This window comes from Lytechinus pictus, chromosome 3 (assembly GCF_037042905.1).
Source record: "Lytechinus pictus isolate F3 Inbred chromosome 3, Lp3.0, whole genome shotgun sequence".
Lineage (NCBI taxonomy): Eukaryota > Metazoa > Echinodermata > Echinoidea > Temnopleuroida > Toxopneustidae > Lytechinus > Lytechinus pictus.
In genome coordinates, this window is record NC_087247.1 from 19,299,814 (window position 1) to 19,318,888 (window position 19,075).

Sequence of the window (19,075 nt, forward strand, 5' to 3'; positions counted from 1 at the left end):
CCACCTTAAATTTAGGGGGGGCAGGACCCCCCTCCCCACTTCCGCCGCCTATGCTAAAAAGGATGCCGTCTATCTGCCGTGCGCGTCATCATCGTCATCTTCTTTTTTTGCTCGTTCGCTTCGCTCGCTCGCAACTCTAAATAAATTTTGCCCGATAAAAGATCCGACTGTACTGTAAAAGATACTCATATATTTCGCCCCCTCAAAATTATTGGCTCATTGCGGCACTGGACCCTGGGGCCCTTTTCGTCTTATCATTGTGGAAGACTGGAGAGCATTTGTAAAATTCCAGGAAGTCTCTTTCAATTCGTTTTTTTGAAAAGTCGAGGAAGCACATGAACTGGGTACCGGTATGTTTAATCATGAATAGGTCCATGGTTTACACGCACCTCCAGCAACTAGCTGCCCGGCCGGCTCGACACGTACACTGATCTGAGCGCGGCTGAGCCACCGGTCGTCCGGTACCACCGGCCGTACAACCGAGCACGCAGACGCTAATATACTTGACGGGTAATTTTCATTATTTTCTTTTAATATGTTTTTAAACACATCATAGGATTAGGAAGATGTAAACTAGTTAAAAGATATATCTTATTTCACTTGCAGACTACGACTCGTCGATGCCGATGGCTCAACCTCGTATGGCATCAGTCAAAACTCTACTTTTCTAGTCTAACAGTAACAGTAACAAAGTTAGTTTTCGCGTGAAGTGTGATGCAGCGTTAAATGCTTTGGTTAAATGCATGCTGTCAATGCGCGGACGGAGCTCCACCCGGGGCTCCGTCCCCGGGCAGATTGAACTTACTAAATTAAAGTCTTTAGTAGAAATGTCCAATGCTGCTCTCCTTGGCTTTGTAATTGAATTCACATTGTTATACTTTATAGATTGTAATAGATTCTTTGACTTGAGTTTGATTGCCTGTTCGTGAGTTTAACTTGTGGATATACAGGGCCGTGGAGCTGGGGGGGGGGGGGGCTTCACTCCTTCAGCCCCCCCCCCACTTTTTTCCAAAACCATGTACAAAACCGTAAAGATGACCATATGATTGTGATTTTTAGCATGGTCAGCCCCCCCACTTTGAAAACCGTTCCGCGGCCCCTGATACATATGGTCCCGGGATATATTAAGCCTAGGAGCTTCAATTTTCAAACAGATTCGAAGCTCCTGAGGCTGAGTCCTGGACCTGGTACAAAAAGTACTCGTCATCGGATGAGAAAGTTAACAATTTTGGCATTTGTTTCTTTCAATGAATTAACATTAATTTTTCACTCAGCTAGCTAGCCAAGCAAGGGCACAGGCATCATGGCTATGCTGCCATATGCAGCACTTTCAATCATTGTGACTTTGCATGGAGGGGGGGGGGGGTGGTGTCATTATCTAGGACCAGAAAAAAGCCTGGTGTTTTGCTGTCCATATTCCATAAGTTACAAGCGACTGGTGACTCTTGCAGTATAGTAATAAGGATCACCAGTCGTGCATAAAGTCACTTGTTACTTATGAACAGCTTTATGAAACACCTATTACCCAGTCCTATACAGTGGACCCCCCCCCCCCCCGACATCTGGAAACAAACACAAGTCACCAGGAAGGTTCTCTCTATTTAAGAAGACCAGTTCTATGTATTCTAGCACTCTTTACTTACTATAAAACCAGGAGGCTCAAATAGAGTCGGTTCAAAAGCGTACCCTATGCAGAACAAGCTACAAATCATTCTGACAGGCTCTCAAAGTATATGATCTATCCTCTGAAGGAAAAAAGAGAATGGCTTTGCCTAATTAGCTTTCCTTTAACAGTCCCCTTATTATTTTTGTGACTGGTTGCCCCAAAGCCATGCTGAGACACAGTATTAAAGAGGCTACATGAACTCGAGTGTAGAACAGAATGCTACAAAAAGAGTGCTTTACCCTACCTGGTAAGACTTCTAAAGCAACAATGATGAGATATAATTACAATAACACAGATATTGTACCATGCATTAAGTGTTCATCAAAAACTGACTATGACTTTTATTTAGAAAGCAACAAGGATTCCAATATTGATGCAGACTTTATTGAATCAAGTGCTACCCAATTTGATAATGAGATTACTGAACCAACCATATGATCTATTTTGTACCACCAAATTTGATTGATCACAAAGGTATCTTACCAGTCATCTTGATCTTCATAACTTTTTTAACTTACATGTTCAATCATAATTTATCAAATAATTTTCTTCTTGATTTGCCAATCAATATAATTATTATAATTCAAAACACACATTTTATCAATACCCTGCATAGTCATGTTTTCATTGAATATTTTATCAATTTTTACCTCCACTTGATGTTTTATTATTCTTTTATTTCCCAACAATACAGAATGTAATTTCAATATCATTTTTCTAGTATTTGTAATCTCGTACTTCCTCTTTTTCTCTCACCCCCTCTCCCAATTGTCCATCTTTCTCATCCTTTCCTCCTTCCTTTTCATTCTCTTATCTTCTTTTTAATCATATTCATTATCCTCTTCCTATTCTTCCCCTTCCCCTTCATTTTCTTCTCCCTCTTAATCTTCTCCTTTCTTCTTCTCTTTTTCATCAGCTTATTTTGCTTCTTCTTCTTCATCATCAGCTTCTTCTTCTTTTCCTCCTGATCCTCATTCTTCTCCCCCTCCTTCTTATCCTCCTCCCAACATTTGATTAATTCAATTTGAGACTTCATATCATACATATTTCAGTTGGTATTCTCATAATTGTGTAGCAATGACCTAGGACCCATAACAGAAAGGTTAGCAATAATTTAAAAGAATGAATCTGATTGGTTCCTAGTCAGTCTGCTGAGCAAAGTGCGCATGCAACAATTATCTTGATAGGCCATTTCATTAGCCTTTGTGTTACGGGGCCCAGGTAACCCTAGCCTCTTGTCGAGGCCCTGTCGGCTGCTTTCCGAGCGAACATGGCGAAGCAAGGGATATAGCGAAGCAGAGCGCAGCGAGACAGGCTCGCGCCAGGCCTAATTTGCTTCGCGGATTAGGAAATCCCTCGCTTCGCTCGGGAAGCAGCCACCAGGGCCTCGACAAGAGGCTAAGGTAACCCGAGACAACAATTGTTTAGAGAATATATCATATGTGCATTAAAACAATTAGCCAAGTAAAATATGTGACGTGTACTTTTTCGTCGTGTAAAATACCTATGTCATAATGTGTCTACACTTGTTGATATTATTTTATGAATTGTATATCGACCGTGTACATGTATTCCAGTATTTGTGACTGTGATGCATGATCTGATAAAATAGCCTTATTAGTAATTTGGTAAATAAAAAAAATGTAAAGTGTGCTTGTCAAAAAGGAAGTTATTCAGTTGATACAAGAGTTTCATTGAGGCCATTTGCAAAGATTATGTGCACATGTCATGCTTAAGTGAATCTTGAAATTCAAACCTTGTTTTCTCCTTTATTATTTTATGAAACTCTCACTGAATTAATTTCTTCTGCATTGAATCAAGTACTTGTGTGGGTTACTGTTGATCAATTTTGAAAAGCATAGCTTGTGTGTGTTTTTTTTTTCAAGCTAAATGAATGTCTCAAAAAATTCATTATGGGGGACTTATTGTGGTTTTATACCACTAAAACCACCTATATGTAGCTGGTACAAACAAAATGTTAAAACGGCTGTTTTCGACTCGCCGTATGGCCGTCGTAAAACAAATGTGATCAAGGTATTAGGATGACTGGTCACATTTGACTTTATATTTTCATTGAAATTGTATGAGATGGTTATTGGATATCACATCATATGGAATGAATACCAAGTTTCCTTGTCAAGGTCAACATTCATTTCTAGTCAAGGCCAGAGGTCGTTTAGGTCATCAAACTTTTAATTAAAAAAAACAATTATATATGATGCCTAAAAAATGTGTTTGCTGTAACAAAGGGGGGATGAATTTGGTTGGCACATAAGTGTTGTTCCCAAGCTCTTGGGTACATAAATGGCTGTTCTTGTGATGAAAGGAGGAATGATCCATCAACATTATCAACATGCTCAATGTTGGTGCATTTACTTGCATTCGCTACTGATAATATCAGAGCACTTGCTCTATAGTTTGTCATGTTCCTTTATAGACCATTTGTTTTCTTGTTTCTTGCTCAGCTGTTTATTAGACTCTTGTTTTTAATGACATTTTGTCAATTTCGTTAACTATATATGCATAAAATGCTACATTAATTGGGCTATACTACAGTTATTGCTCTTGAATATCATTTCCCAAGTTGCATGTGAACTTTTTTTGCATACAAAAGATTTATAGTTTGCCAAATGTTTGTTTGTTTTCCCTGCAGACTTTTATCGCAGAGGATATCAGTATTAAATCGTCATGACCAGTTGTGGCGATCTTTGTAGTCATCCAGGACTAAGTGAATGGATTGAACAGAATCTGAAGAAACGCAGAGGCTGGGTTGAGTTGGATAAACTGTGCAGTGCAATGTCCAGCCTTCCAGACACCCACAGGGCATGTAGATGTGAAGTCTCAGAAGTATTAAAAAGTTCAACCTTTCAGAAGCATTTTCTTATTCGAGAGAATGTGGTCTTCTTGAAGACAAGCTATGAAAACGGTCTCAAAAAGTTGAGAAATCTACTTCAGGAGAGGGGCCCTTTATCATTAAAGACACTTCATAAGAATCTGAGACAAATTCTGACAGAGGGTGAAGAAGTGGCGCTTGGAAGGAATAAGAAAGACCTGAAATCTACCGTATGCAGTGAGTCTGCAATTTTCTCAACAGAGCCGTTTACTGGTTTGATAGTGTTATGTGGTGTGCATCCAATTTTAGATCAATCCTGTTGTCATTCAGGGGTGATAGGATGGATTGAGCAGTGCCTTAAAAAGCATTCTGGTTGGTCTACCATTGATGATATGAACAAGTATAAATCTCAGCTTGGTGCTGGTAAGCAGTCCTGTAAGTGTGCCTTGGCGTCCTTGATATTGCTTCCTAATATTCGCAAGCATTTCCATGTTCAAGGAAATAATGTCTTTGAAAAGTCGTACTACCGGTCTGGTCTCAAGAAAATGACAGATGTTCTTGTGAGGAATGGTCCAACAAAGATCAATGTATTGCTGAATATGCTGAAAGATGCCGATAATCTTTCTGAGACAGAACTGAGGGCCCTTGGTGAGAATGAGAAGGCTCTTTTGGACACCATTTGTAAAGAACAACAATTGTTTCAGCCATTATCTCATTCTGGTCGAGTTCACTTGAAATCTGGTTGCCGAAAGCCATGCAGACATCAAGCTCTAATTGTATGGATTAATAGCTACTTGAATAAATGCGATGAGTGGGTTAGTATTGAAAAGCTCTGTGAAGCCACTTCTAAAATCCCTAATTCTGAGAATCTATGTAGATGTGAGCTCTCTGAAGTACTCCGTGATGAAAAGCTGTCTTTTCACGTTCAGGGTAATGATATTTGCTCACGGTCATTGTTTTCATCAAATTATAAAAGTGGCATAAAGAAGATAGAAGATTTCTTGAAGAAGAAAGGCCCACAACCAGTAGGTATATTACTGAACATGCTTAAACAATGCAAGGTAATGACAGCAAATGAAGAGAGGGTACTTGGCAGGAACAAAAAGGAACTAGCTTATACTATCACCAGAGAGCCATCAGTTTTCAAGTTTGTATCTCCTCCGGGTGTTGTAATGTTGAGGACTAGCCGTCACGAAGACAAGAACCAAGTGACCAAAGTTATTGAGTACCTTGAAAAATATCTGAGAACTTGCCAGAAATGTTATGTGAAAACTTTGTTGAAACAAGTTGTCAGACATGAGTCTTTGAGCACAGGATGTATTTCCGGGGTACGTTCACTCAGGAGATTGCTAGCAGCACACCCCGAACGTTTCCTCATACACGGTGATGGAAGTGTGTCTCTCACAAAGAGACGCCGAAAGGCCCTCAGTGACCCTCCAAAGTCACATGGAATTAAAAGGCATGGAGCCCCAGAAGTCTCTGTTGAACAGTCTGTGGATGAACCAGTACATACACAAGTATTTTGTTCATCTACTGAAGATATGAACGCCTCAAAGTCATTGAATGCCGGTGACAAGAACATCAATCTTGACTCTACTTCAATCTGCAAACAAACAGAAATTTCTCATGAAGCTGGTAAAAGTGAATCCTCAAGAGATTTCAATAGAGGCTTGTGTTTCATTGAAAAGCTCCTTGAAAATCATGGACCTATGATGTTGCAAGACATTCATACTTCCATTGTAGCTTCTTCAAAACTTGACAAGCCAGCAAGAAGAATCCTTGGGAGAACACCAGAGGAGTTGCTCTCAATACTCCTGTTGCAGAAAGACACTTTTCATGTCATACCCCCAAGTGACCTTGTTGTGTTGTGCAAGACAGCACAAATGAAAGTAAATCCGTGGGTGACTGGTCTGAAGAAAGTAGAGGAGTATTTAAAAAGGAGTCGTCAATTAGATGAGCTGGTGGATTTCATTAGAAGTAACCTTACAGTACAAGAGAGGCGAGTATTTGGGGAATCAAAGAAGAAAGTAAATCGTACTCTTGCCCTCTGCAAAGATAGATTTCTGAATAGCAGTGGCGTTATTATTCTTAGATCTGCTCAAGTACCATTATCTAGAGTTGAAGGAGGTGTGACAAAGAGAAAGATCAAGGGAAAAGATAATGCTGAATGCACAGAAGAAAACACAAGCAAAAAGCGAAAAACTGATCCTAAATTTCAGACACCAAGAGGCTCTATGGTAGTTCATGTTGTTGAGACAGCTGAAGAATGGGCACAGGCCTGTTCTTCTCTCTTTGAAAGTAAATCATCAGTGGTTGGCATAGAATGTGACAGTAAGTGGTTTGTATTGAAGCAGTGGGATGGTAAAGTGATCGCAGCAAAGATCCAGCGGTGTGTAGCCCAAGCATCATCCAAATGTGAGCAGCCTGTGGGACAGAGCAGGACACCAAGCAAAACAGGAGACATTTTTGAGCAGTTATCACTTCTTCTCACAAGTTCAACTATTCTCAAGGTCAGCAAGTCTTATGTTTGGTTCCATGACAATTGCTCCGGCGACAATTGCTCCGCTGTGAATTCCACACACTAAAAGAATCGTCAACTTCAACCCAGGATTTAACACTATACCCTATCCTTAACCTAACCCTAAACCTAAAATAAAACCCCTATTGCAACCCTAACTCTATATCTTAGACGAAATAAATCCCGGAGCAATAGTTGCAGGAGCAAATGTCGTGTCACCCTTATGTTGTGTTATTGTGTACACGATCAAATTTTTATTAGGAAGCAATAAACAAGCTTACACTACATCAGAATAAATTTATTTTCTGTTGCAGAGATTTGTGTCAGGATAATGTTTCCCATTATTTGTGATTATTTATTATCTGACAAGGCTTTTCAAAGTTAATCAGTTGTTACCAAATTTCATTTGAAATTTGAAAATCTGGATAGAATAATAATCAAATAAAAAAAAACTTATAAGGCGGGGGGGGGGGGGGGGACTTTCTGAAAGTGGGTAAAATAAAAATTCTCCTCTGAGATTTGCACCATTTATTTCAACTTAAAAAAAAAAGACTCAGACTATCCCATACCAGTCATTATTAATAAAAAGGATGGCAGAGGGTGTTTTTATAGGGCAGCAATTTCCCTTCCAGCTTGTAAAGAAAACGTTTCTGTGGGTGGTTGTAGATATTTATTAAGTGATGTTCTGTAGGTACAGTACATGTCCTTGTGATCACTATTTGCTGTTTGAGAAATACTCTTTAATGTTTCCACAGTAGCATACGAGATTCATGGGTACATGTATACCGGCATGTATACTGTGAAGAGTATAATAAAGCAACTTGATTCTGCTACTCGAATGGTGCGGAAACCAATGATATCCTGTTATGTTCTCACTTGGCAGTGATCCAGGAGGGTTACATGTGCATGTACAATAATGACTCAAGTTAGGTGGTGAAATAACTGGAAATGAGGGCAGCTGAAAATGATAATGTCAATGGGAGTTGAATATCTAAAAAGTGAATGATAAAAGAGGCACAGAATATGGCTAGGTCCACCTAGTCATGCTCATGAATGACACCCCCCCCCCCCCCAAAAAAAAAAAATGTCACCTACACTTTTTAGTATCTTTTTTTTTAGTTGAAAATTCTTATTCTCTTTAAAAGAATCTCGTTATGTAACAAAAAAAACAAGTCGATTTTAATCTCTTTTGGATTAGAAATTACTTTTTGTTATATCCTTGTCATTTTAAAGGTGGTGTATGATGTCCAAAAGATCTCTTCTATGCTGCGTGATAAGATGCCTCTCAACATCGAAAACGTATTTGATATCAAGGTGAGAAATCAGTGTTCGTAGATCATTCATAATATGAGTACATACAAGGGTGACCCTCCCCCTTCCCTCTCCCACCACCTCTTCATCAATAAAAATACCCTGATGCTGCTTACCAATTTAACTTCTTTTATGCAGTTTATGTTTTCGATTATACTGATTTAACAAGAGCTGATCACTAACTTACAATAAAACATTTTTGCTGCTGATACTATCAAAGTGGCAATCCCTGTTAATTCATTTGAACTTATTTTGAATGGGGGATTGACTTTGTGGGAACTTACAGTACAATTTGTCTTGTTTGCCCATGATGTGTAAAAAACCAAACCAACCATGAATTTGCCAAAATGAATTTAGTCATTTTAATTTAGATGAAAAAATTGCATCCTAGTAAGGCTTTAATAAAGAGGTTACTGATCAAAGTTAGTCTACAATAAGTCAAATTTACTTGGTTTAAAGTAGAAGAATAACATGTAAAGGGAGATATTGAAATGAATTTGAATCTCCTATCTTTATTAATCTTCAACAAGACCACTCTTTACTTCATAAACAAATATTTTTTGCAATGTTTAGGGATAGTGTAATGTTAGCCGCAGGACAATGTTTCTAATCTCTGAATATGTACAGGTTAGTCTAAAATCAAGATTGTAATCATTGAATATATCTCTTGACTCTCAGTTCGTGACCGGATTCTGATTTGAGATTTGAATCCTTTTAGGCATTGGTCTGAGATTTCTCTCCAATCAATCCTGTGATTATGTATGTTTTTTTTTTAAATCTGTATTTGACACACTGAATGGCTGTAATACATCATCTGGTTTATTTACAGGTGGCTAATCAACTCATCAGTCGCACCAGCCTGTCACATTGGATACCCCATCCTTTATCATTCACAGAACTGTGTGAGAGGTATAGCATTATTCCGTCTGCTGTAGTCCAAGTGGTCTCTCAATCTGTCAGTGGAGTTGATGATCAGGATGTCGCAAATCTGAAGAACATGGCTGTCCTGACCTGTACCCTTATACCACATTTCTTGCGCAAGATGTACAGGTACATGTATACTCTAAATTAGGAAGTTTTTTACTTACGGGTATGATTTGTTTTTTACTTACGGGTATGAATTTTTGCATGAAATATGAAGATGAGTTGTGCTTTGTAGTTTGATCTTTCTTTCCTATGTAGGGAGTTTGAATTATAATGGAAAAACACACAGAGCTGCCAACTATTAAGAAATTAAGAAAAAATCACTACTATTTTCATGTCAAGTTATGCCATTTCACTTTGACCTTTAATAGTTTTTATGCTTTGAGCATGAATAGGAATGTGCTCGTTTGATACACACATAGTTAAATACATTGCACAGTGTCATAATCATTTGAAGGCAGGTGATAATATTCATTTCACGCATGATCATGTCTCATTGTTTTCACCATGCATGTCATACGCGGTGTTTTCTCGAAATATATTTTTTCAGTTATTTGTAAATATATTTTTCAGCTATTTGTAAATTTACTTTCCCGACCGGGCAATTGGCGTCAAAAAGTTATTTTGTAACGTGGGTAAATGTTCCTGACAATTACCCTGTAGGGTTGGCATCTGTGCACATTAGGTGCTGTTCTATTTTGTCTTTAAAGAAATTTATATTACTGCGCGTTGCATATGAAATAACTACTTTTATCTCAAAATTATTACTTTTGAGCTTCTGGATTACTACTTTTTTACTTTTATAGGTTGGCAGCTCTGTACACATGTATTTTTTTCTACCCATTCACCTCACTTTGGTTGATTGCAGTTCAGTGTGGATGAATTTCTCGCTGAATAAAAGTAACACCGGGAGTAGGATTCCAACCCATTATCATTGATTGAAAAGAGAGAGTTAGAATCACTGCACCATGATGCTTCCAAAGATATTACTTAATGGAAAAAAATTGATTCAAATATACAAAAATGCTTGGTAGATTGACCATTGATACCAATAATAATCAAAGTAATAATGCTGATGAATTGCAAACTTACTGTCATCAATCATCATACTCATCATCATCTTGAGTAGGTATTACTTTTATTATCGCCCCTACTATTTGATGGATATATCACCTGTGTCTATGAAAGTTAATTTGAGGTAAATAAAAACCTCTGAACCCTCGAGTGGTAATTATCCTTTCTGTTATTGAGGGGCTTCTATCATTCTGTTTCATGAATAAAATATTTCAGATGTTGCAAACCTGCAAATATGCAACAAGAAGGAAACATTTTTGGTCTTTCAGTCATGATCTGAGTCTAATCTGTACTAAATATTGTTACTCTGGCTGGAAGACACTACATAAGCTGAGCCATATCAGTCATATGTTTGTAATATCATATACATGTAGATATTGTCTTTTAGATTATGAAGGATTCATTTTTATGTTATATTACATTTATCGTGATTTTTTTTCAGAGATTTGAATGTGGATCTTCTCACAGAGCACAACTGCATTGTTGAAGAGCTCTGTAATGCATGGAGAAAAGGACCTCAATCAAGACTAAGTTCCAGCAGAGATCTTGATATATCTTCAGCTCAAGAGCAGGAAATGCCCAGCGTGCAAGCACCTCAGCCTTGCATTACTGATTGCCCTGTACCTGTTGAAGAACCGAGTACTGCTGGAGAATGTGATCCAGGAAGACAATTTCCATCATCGGCTGAAGAGCCAGGGTCAGGAACTCAACCTCTGGAGCATACTAAAGCAGTCTCGGGCCAGGAGCAGGGAACCCCTTTGGCTAGTACTCATATCCTGGATCCTCATCCCCTTCTGCAATCTGGAAGCTCTTTTATTCCATGCGATTCTGGTTCACGGTCAGGCATTCATCCTCCAGGGGATCCTAAAACATCAGTCCAGGAGCTGGGATTTTCCCCTATCAATGCACAGATTGTCAATTCTCATGCTCTCATTCTGAAAGCTGGAGGATCCTGTACTCCATGGGCTTGTGATTCACAGTATAGAAATCTTACCCCCAAGGATTCGAAGGCAACTTCAATTCATGAGCAGGGAGCTTCTGTGGTCAGCAAGCAGGTGGTGGACCCTTGTGTTCCTGATCCTCCAATATTGCATTCTCAACCATCTTGTGTCCCATGGATGTCTGCTTGGCAGTCAAGAAGAAATCATGCTCCTCAATATACTAATGCAACTTCAGTCCAAATGCAGGGGATGCCAACTACCAACAAGCCAATCCTGAAAATTCCAAAGCCTGGCCCTAATCATATTGGAGATGTCTGTCTAGCTGGTAATGGAGAGGTAGGGATGTCTGTGCTAAACAAGTGCCTTCCTAACCCTCAAAATCTCTCCGCTAATGTACCGTATGCTCCTAAAGAATCTGTTTTGAGCCATGAAAATCAACTTCTAACAAACTCTAACTCTTCTGCAGGGAGAGTACAAGGAATCACTTCAACAAGCACACAGATTCCTAACCCTCCATTGCAGGATCCACGTGTTCGTCATGTTGAAGAGCTGTATGAGGCATTGGAGGCGGGTTTGGGTGCAGGCAAATATCTTCCTAAGTATTCCCGTAAGTCTTCCGCAAAGAAACAGCAGAAACATCTTTGATGAGATGTCTAACCCTTCTTTTCCACATCCTAGATTGTCTTTAGGGGAGAGTTGTCAACATTGTATTTTCTAGGTAAGAGGATATTTGAAGAAGTGTTGTCTTTTACAACTTATTCCTACATTTTGCTTAAGTATCATTAGATGGGCTATAATAAATTCCTTACCCAAGTACTAAGGGATATACATTTTTAGAATCAAATAATATATACTGTTTATCACAGTATGGTACCTAACACTATCAAAGGGAGATATCTTGGGCCCATTTAATAAAGGGTTACAACTATTGCCATTATGGCCACTACCATCGTGGTAAAGGCTTTGCAGCCAATCAAAATCAAGGTTTCTTTCCATGGGAGTTAATGCCAAATTTACAATTATAGGCTTAACTATTTTAAACAGGCCTTATGATATCATATTTCAGTATGAAATTATGACTTTCGATTCCTCTACAAAATTGATAATTTATTCCTATTGTCCTTACTAAAGGATAAATGGAAAAAATATCGTCCTTACTAAATGGCTGAATGAATCCAAATAAGCAGCATAATGATAATTATAGGAACTTTATAAAAAATTTAGTGGCTAATTGTTTAAATTGATAATTTTGTAAACCACGATTGGAATAGGTGATGACTGGATTTAATATACATGAATCCATGGTAATCTGAAGCTTTGCTTTTCTCTATATATGATATATGATATGTTTTTTCTTAAGAATGATCACTGTAATTATCAGAAATTACCAGTAGTGCGTCTGAATGTATCTCTTGCTTCCAAAATACTTTGTTACCTTATTCAAGGTTTGTAAGATCATTGATCATGATTTAAGGCTTTATGGCATATTAGATTTGGGACTGTATATTACAGTGGTTTATTAAAAGTGATGTTAAGACAAGCAAGAAAGTAACTAGAGAGTAATGTTATTTGCTTATGACTTAAAAACATAAATATATCATTATGTTTTATGAAATTAGCTCATGTCATCTTGACTTGAGATATCTAGAAATCTTTGTATGTTTACATGCTTTTTGAGTACATGTATACCTTGCATTGTTAGTATCATAAAGGAAAAAAGAGTAATTGCTTTTGGTATAAATTTGTTCAGAATTTGTTATGTTTTTGTTATTTTTTTTAATAGAGACTTCCACATATTCAGATACCAATTGATATGATTTCAAGACGAGTAATTTGTCATATAAACAATCAACTATCATGATTTTTTTAATGTTTTTTATCAAGACCACTATAAATTCCTTTTTATATGCAATAAATTAATATTAACACCCTTATGCTCACCTGTTTTTAATGCATTTTAAGGGTAAGTTAGTTGTTTTGATGAGGTATCAAGCGTAAGTTGATGGCATGGGTTTTTTGTTTCATATTATCTATTGGACAAGTAGGGTTTGGAGTGATTTTGGGATGTACATGTAAACATCGAAGGAAGAAATTGGGGAAATGAGATAAGAACTAGAGCTGTAATATGAGTTTGTTGATACAGTTTACAAGTTTAATTATAGTTTCTAACTATTTGAATAAAACCATTAACAGCATTCCATTTAAGAAATTACCAAGTAATCAAAATGAAAACATTGTTATCATTATTAATGAAAAATCAGATGGCTTCATATTGTTAAAAAAAAGCTTCTTGAATTTCATGGCTTGCTTCCTAGCTAAATGATATGAATCTTAATAATTTCCTTTCTTCATAGGAAATGATATACTGTACATCCCAATTGTGTATATGTCTTCAGAACAATTTCAAAGAGACGATATATGGAAATACATGGTGTAGCTCAATTATATTCCTCTCATCAACTTTGCTAAAAGAAATATGTTGTCTCAATTTCTCCTTTCCACAGAAAATTATAGATGCCTTTTAGGGAACACTTGCCTCTATTGCCCCAAAAAGTTGAGTAAATTGCACGGGGAATACCATGGATGGGCATGTAATCACAGTGCTAAAAGTCTATTTCCACTTATTATCATTGATCAAGTTCAATCACTATTCAGAATTTTTCTTTCATGATATCATTATACAGTGGAAAGTTTCATTAATGAAACTTTTGATCTTGCAACTTTGCGATTATCAGACTTCTTTTTACCAAGAATCTTGGTTTGATATTTCATAAATTAACCCTTGTACTTAGTAATGTGGATATTTCTTTCCAGGAATAAGTAATAAAGTATTATGTCAATCTGATAATGCAACTCAATTCATCACCATCCAGTTTGCATTTTCACTTCACTTGCTGCTATGTCTGGCAAGCTTTCAGGTGTTGAGTTTAGTGTTCATGTTTGAATAGCAGGGGAAGGTGGGGTAAGTTGAGCATAGGGGCAAGTTGAGCCACCATCCCCAGGCCGATAACGAATGAGTCAGACATTATGGTGGTGTCATGTATTGATGACCCATTACATAACCCTTAACCCCATCACATTGTTTTCAACTTTGAAACAAAAAGTACTTTTTTAGAGGGAAAAATACAAATTTCAGCCAAAAAAGTAAAAAAGGGTGTGAAATATATCAGTGCTTTTTACCCACACACGTCTTTAAATATAATAAAGAAATAAGAACAATATTGTTAGTCCAGGTATGGATTCTCATTCTTGTCATAGTCTTTTACATGATGGATGCATAAGAATTGTGTGGATGTAAAAATACGCATACATTCGTAATTCCGAAGCTTCGTTATTCCGAAGGTTCGTATTTCCGGAGGTTCGTTAGTCCGAAAACGAAATGAGGTTTGTTATTCCGAAGGTTCGTTAATCCGAAAAAGAAATGAGGTTCGTAATTCCGAAGGTTCGTTAGTCCGAAAACTAAATGATTAACTAACCTTATTTCGTTTTCGGACTAACAAACCTTTGGAACAACAAACCTTATTTCGTTTTCGGATTAACGAACCTTCGGAACATCGAACCTTATTTCGTTTTCGGATTATCGAACCTTCGGAATAACGCCGCAAATGTTCGGATTAACGAACCCTTTTACTTTTTCGGATTAACGAACATCGAGGTATAGGCAATTTACGTGTTTCGGAATTACAAACCTTCGGAATAAAGAACCTTCGGAATTACGAAGTGTAACCGTAAAAATATCGCATAAAGTTCGGACTGGGGTAATTTGAGCCAGCCAACCTGGGGCAAATTGAGCCATGGTAATTCTTATGGTAATGTATAATAAAAATTTTAAAAAAACCTTAAAAGCCATTGATATGCAGGCAGAAAGGAGCAAATTCACACGACAATTCTTTTACTTTTAGAGGATGTTAGTATTTATAAAGAATTAGCAAGTGAAAAGATTTTAAATAAAAAAATGACATGCTGGTTCTTCCCGCATACATTTTGTACATAGATTTTGTGGCTCAACCTACCCCAGAAGGTGGCACAACTTACCCCACAGATGGGGCAAGTTGAGCCATTTGACATCGTTTTTTTCAAAGGTCACAATGACTTTCAGTGTGGGGGTAGAAAGTTATATATAGGTAAAAAATATTTCCCAATAATCAAATTTAAAGGCAAGGTACTTATTTCTACAATATTATTAGTCATATCAATTTTAACACGCAAAATGCAAAAAGTGTCACAACTTACCCCGCCTTCCCCTATGTGTAAAATGATTTGTCAGCAAGCTGTATTCATAAGAGATGAGTCAAGGAAATGTAGCACACTCTAAAGCATATTTCATAACAATTTATTTTTTGAAAATTTCCAAAAATTTGTGTCTAGATTGGTCTAATTCTTTGAGGAAATTCAGTCATTGCTAACCTATGTCACTGTGAAAGTTCAGAGATTGTTACCAGTTGCATCTCTGACTGCTGAAATACAGTGAACAAAAAGAAAAGATCCCCTTAGAATAAAAGTCAATATTAAACTTGTCCACCAGTTATAGTTGAAGAGTCTGATACAGATGGATGCCTGTTAGTTTATAGTGTGTTAAGAGATGGTCACGATCTATGTGTTCTCCATTGTTTTACAACATGCATATGAAATCAGACCCGTAATCTACATATGATCGAGTTCAGAGGGGGGGGGGTGTCATTTTGCTTCATGTAATCTTGCAAATTAGCATTTTTATAATAGGCACCATTGCATCATATTTCCTACTTTGTATCTCTGTCGCCATTGATGCCCAATATTGTATAACTCAATCAAAATCAAGGTTTCCATGGAACTTCTTCTTGATTTCAAAGTACAAGCTTTAGTGCTCCAGTTTGGACGAAAATTCTAAAAATCAATTTAGGTATTTGCTAATTTATAAAACTTACCTTCACACATCTGATTTGCATTGTTTGTCCAGAAGAAGAAAAAATTCAATAAAATTTTGAAATGTTTTTTTGTTGTAAGAATTAGTATGAAGTGTGTGATTCTTTGCTCATTTGTATCTTCTGTTTTAAAGTACAAATATCAACAGAAAATCAATTAACCCTACCTTTCACAATTTGTATACTGTAGGCCCCTGATACTTTGAAATATAGGATTCTCTTGACCTTTTTGACACTGTCATTAGTAAAAGTAGGTGACCATCTACGGTAAAATCGCATTTCATTAACTTTGCAAAGTTCACTCTTTTTTGTCTTGCCTGAATGAAATTCGCCAGAGACCTAGTGATCACTTTTCCTGTTGGTCCGTTGGCCTATTACACAAATTTTAGTTTGTCTTTAAATTGCTCTCATTTCTTTATTTCTGCATCAATTATGTTCACACTTGGTACATATCGATCGGTGGGTAATACCACAAATATATTAATGAAGATGATGGGATCAAAGGTCATCTAGGGGTCAAAAGGTCAAGTTTTTGTTCAACTTGCTCTCATTTCTTTATTTGTGCATCAATTTTAATCACACTTGGTTCAAATGATCCTTGGGTAATACCACATATGTGTTCATGAGGATGATGTTTCAAAGGTTATCTAGGGGTCAAAATGTAAAATGTCCATCCTTTTTCTTCTAGTTTTTGTCTCACCTGCATAGCAGAGTGAGACTATAGGCGCCGCTTTTGCGACGGCGGCGGCGGCGGCGTCAACATCAAATCTTAACCGAAGGTTAAGTTTTTGAAATGACATCATAACTTAGAAAGTATATGGACCTAGTTCATGAAACTTGGCCATAAGGTTAATCAAGTATTACTGAACATCCTGCCTGAGTTTCAGGTCACATGACCAAGTTCAAAGGTCATTTAGGGTCAATGAACTTAGACCATGTTGGGGGAATCAACATCAAATCTTAACCAAAGGTTAAGTTTTTGAAATGTCATCATAACTTAGAAAATATATGGACCTAGTTCATGAACTTGGAGATAAGGTTAATCAAGTATAACTGAACATCCTGCCGGAGTTTCGAGTCACATGACCAAGGTCAGAGGTCATTTAGGGTCAATGAACTTTGGCCAGATTGAGGGTATCTGTTGAATTACCATCATAACTTTAAAATTTTATGAATTTGATTCATGAAACTTGGACATAAGAGTAATCAAGTATCACTGAACATCATGTGCGAATTTCAGGTCACATGATCAAGGTCAAAGGTCATTTAATGTCAATGAACTTTGGCCATGTTGGGGGTATTTGTTGAATTACCATCATAACTTTAAAAGTTTATTGGTCTAGTTCATACAACTTGGACGTAAGAGTAATCAAGTATCACTGAACATCCTGTGCGAATTTCAGGTCACATGATAAAGGTCAATGAACTTTGTCCATTTTGGCGGGTATCTGTTGAATTACCATCATAACTTTGAAAGTTTATGGACCTGATTCATGAAACTTGGACATAAGAGTAATCAAGTATCACTGAACATCCTGTGCGAATTTCAGGTCACATGATAAAGGTCAATGAACTTTGTCCATTTTGGCGGGTATCTGTTGAATTACCATCATAACTTTGAAAGTTTATGGACCTGATTCATGAAACTTGGACATAAGAGTAATCAAGTATCATTAAACATTTTATGTCAGTTTTAGTTGACATGACCAAAGTCAAAGGTCATTTAAGGTCATTTAACTTTGGCCATTTTGGAGGTAGTTATTAGATTGCTGTCATAACTTTCAAAGTTTATAGATATAGTTTATAAAATGTGGATTTAGGGGTAATCAAGTATCACTTAACATCCTGTGCCAGTCTCAGTTCACATATGACCAAGGTCAAAGGTCATTTCAGGTCAATGAACTTTGGCCATGTTGGGGGTATTTGTTAAATTACCATCATAACTCTGAAAGTGTATTGGTCTAGTTCATAAAATTTTGACATAAGAGTAATTAAGTATCATTGAACATCTCTTGCGAGTTTCAGGTCACATGACCAAAGTCAAAGGTCATTTAACTTTGGCAATTTTTAGGTAGTTATTAGATTGCTGTCATAACTTTCAAAGTTTATAGATATAGTTTATAAAATGATGATTATGGGGTAATCAAGTATCACTGACAAGTCTTAGGTCGCATGATCAAGGTCCAATGTCATTTATTGTCAATGAATGTAGTATTGTATCATTATATGAATGGTGTTTTTTGTAAATAATTATTTTATAGTAGTTTCCAAAGTCAGCACTGCTGCTATATATAGAATCGCAAGATGCAGGTGAGACTGCCAGAGGCGCTCTACTTGTTGTTCAACTTTCTCATTTCTGTATCACTTGTGTTTACACTTGGTGCAAATTATCCTTGGGTAATACCACATGTGTGTTCGTGAGGATGATAAGGTCAAAGGTTCTCTAGGGGGTCAAAGATCATATTACATACTTTATTGATTGCAAATCAGGCGAGACTCGTGGTTTGCAAACCACCTTGTTTTTCCACACTTTGACCAATTTAGCTATTTTCTGTCATCGTGTTACGTACAATTGTTATGCATATGACAATTCTTGGATATCAGTTGAATGAGGTTCTTATTAATGTTTGGTGGTGATTTTTTTATTAACCTGATTGTTAGGAAAGCATGAATGCTTGTAAGCAAGCAACCAGAGGACCGACGGCTTAAGGTCCTCTCCGATGGACCTGGTAATGAATAAAAATTCAGTTGATACATAATTATTGTGAAGGTTTGAGAACCAGCATCGGTGCTAATGTGAGGGCGTTTTTTGTTTTGTTTAATGACTACGCTACAGTCGCACCAAAAGAAACTGCTCCACCCATGATCAAAGTTACACATTATCTTGAATGGCTCATCATTGTT

The 19,075-nt window shown here is 37.1% G+C and overlaps 1 protein-coding gene across 1 annotated transcript; it reads left to right on the forward strand.

Annotated features, from left to right (window-relative positions):
* Window positions 1-149: 149 nt before the first annotated feature.
* Window positions 150-14,461, forward strand: LOC129257682 (uncharacterized). Its single transcript, XM_064096576.1, has 5 exons — window positions 150-510; window positions 4,320-7,009; window positions 8,251-8,331; window positions 9,158-9,378; window positions 10,769-14,461. Exons 2-5 carry the CDS (start codon window positions 4,355-4,357, stop codon window positions 11,910-11,912), a joined length of 4,101 nt encoding a protein of 1,366 aa, XP_063952646.1. The 5' UTR covers window positions 150-510; window positions 4,320-4,354; the 3' UTR covers window positions 11,913-14,461.
* The last annotated feature ends 4,614 nt before the right edge of the window (window positions 14,462-19,075 follow it).

Coding starts and splice junctions, on each gene's coding strand:
- LOC129257682 (XM_064096576.1), top strand. CDS start 4,355: ATGACCAGTTGTGGCGATCTTTGTAGTCATCCAGGACTAAGTGAATGG. Junction 8,332..9,157: donor AAAACGTATTTGATATCAAG/GTGAGAAATCAG, acceptor GTTTATTTACAG/GTGGCTAATCAACTCATCAG. Junction 9,379..10,768: donor TTCTTGCGCAAGATGTACAG/GTACATGTATAC, acceptor ATTTTTTTTCAG/AGATTTGAATGTGGATCTTC.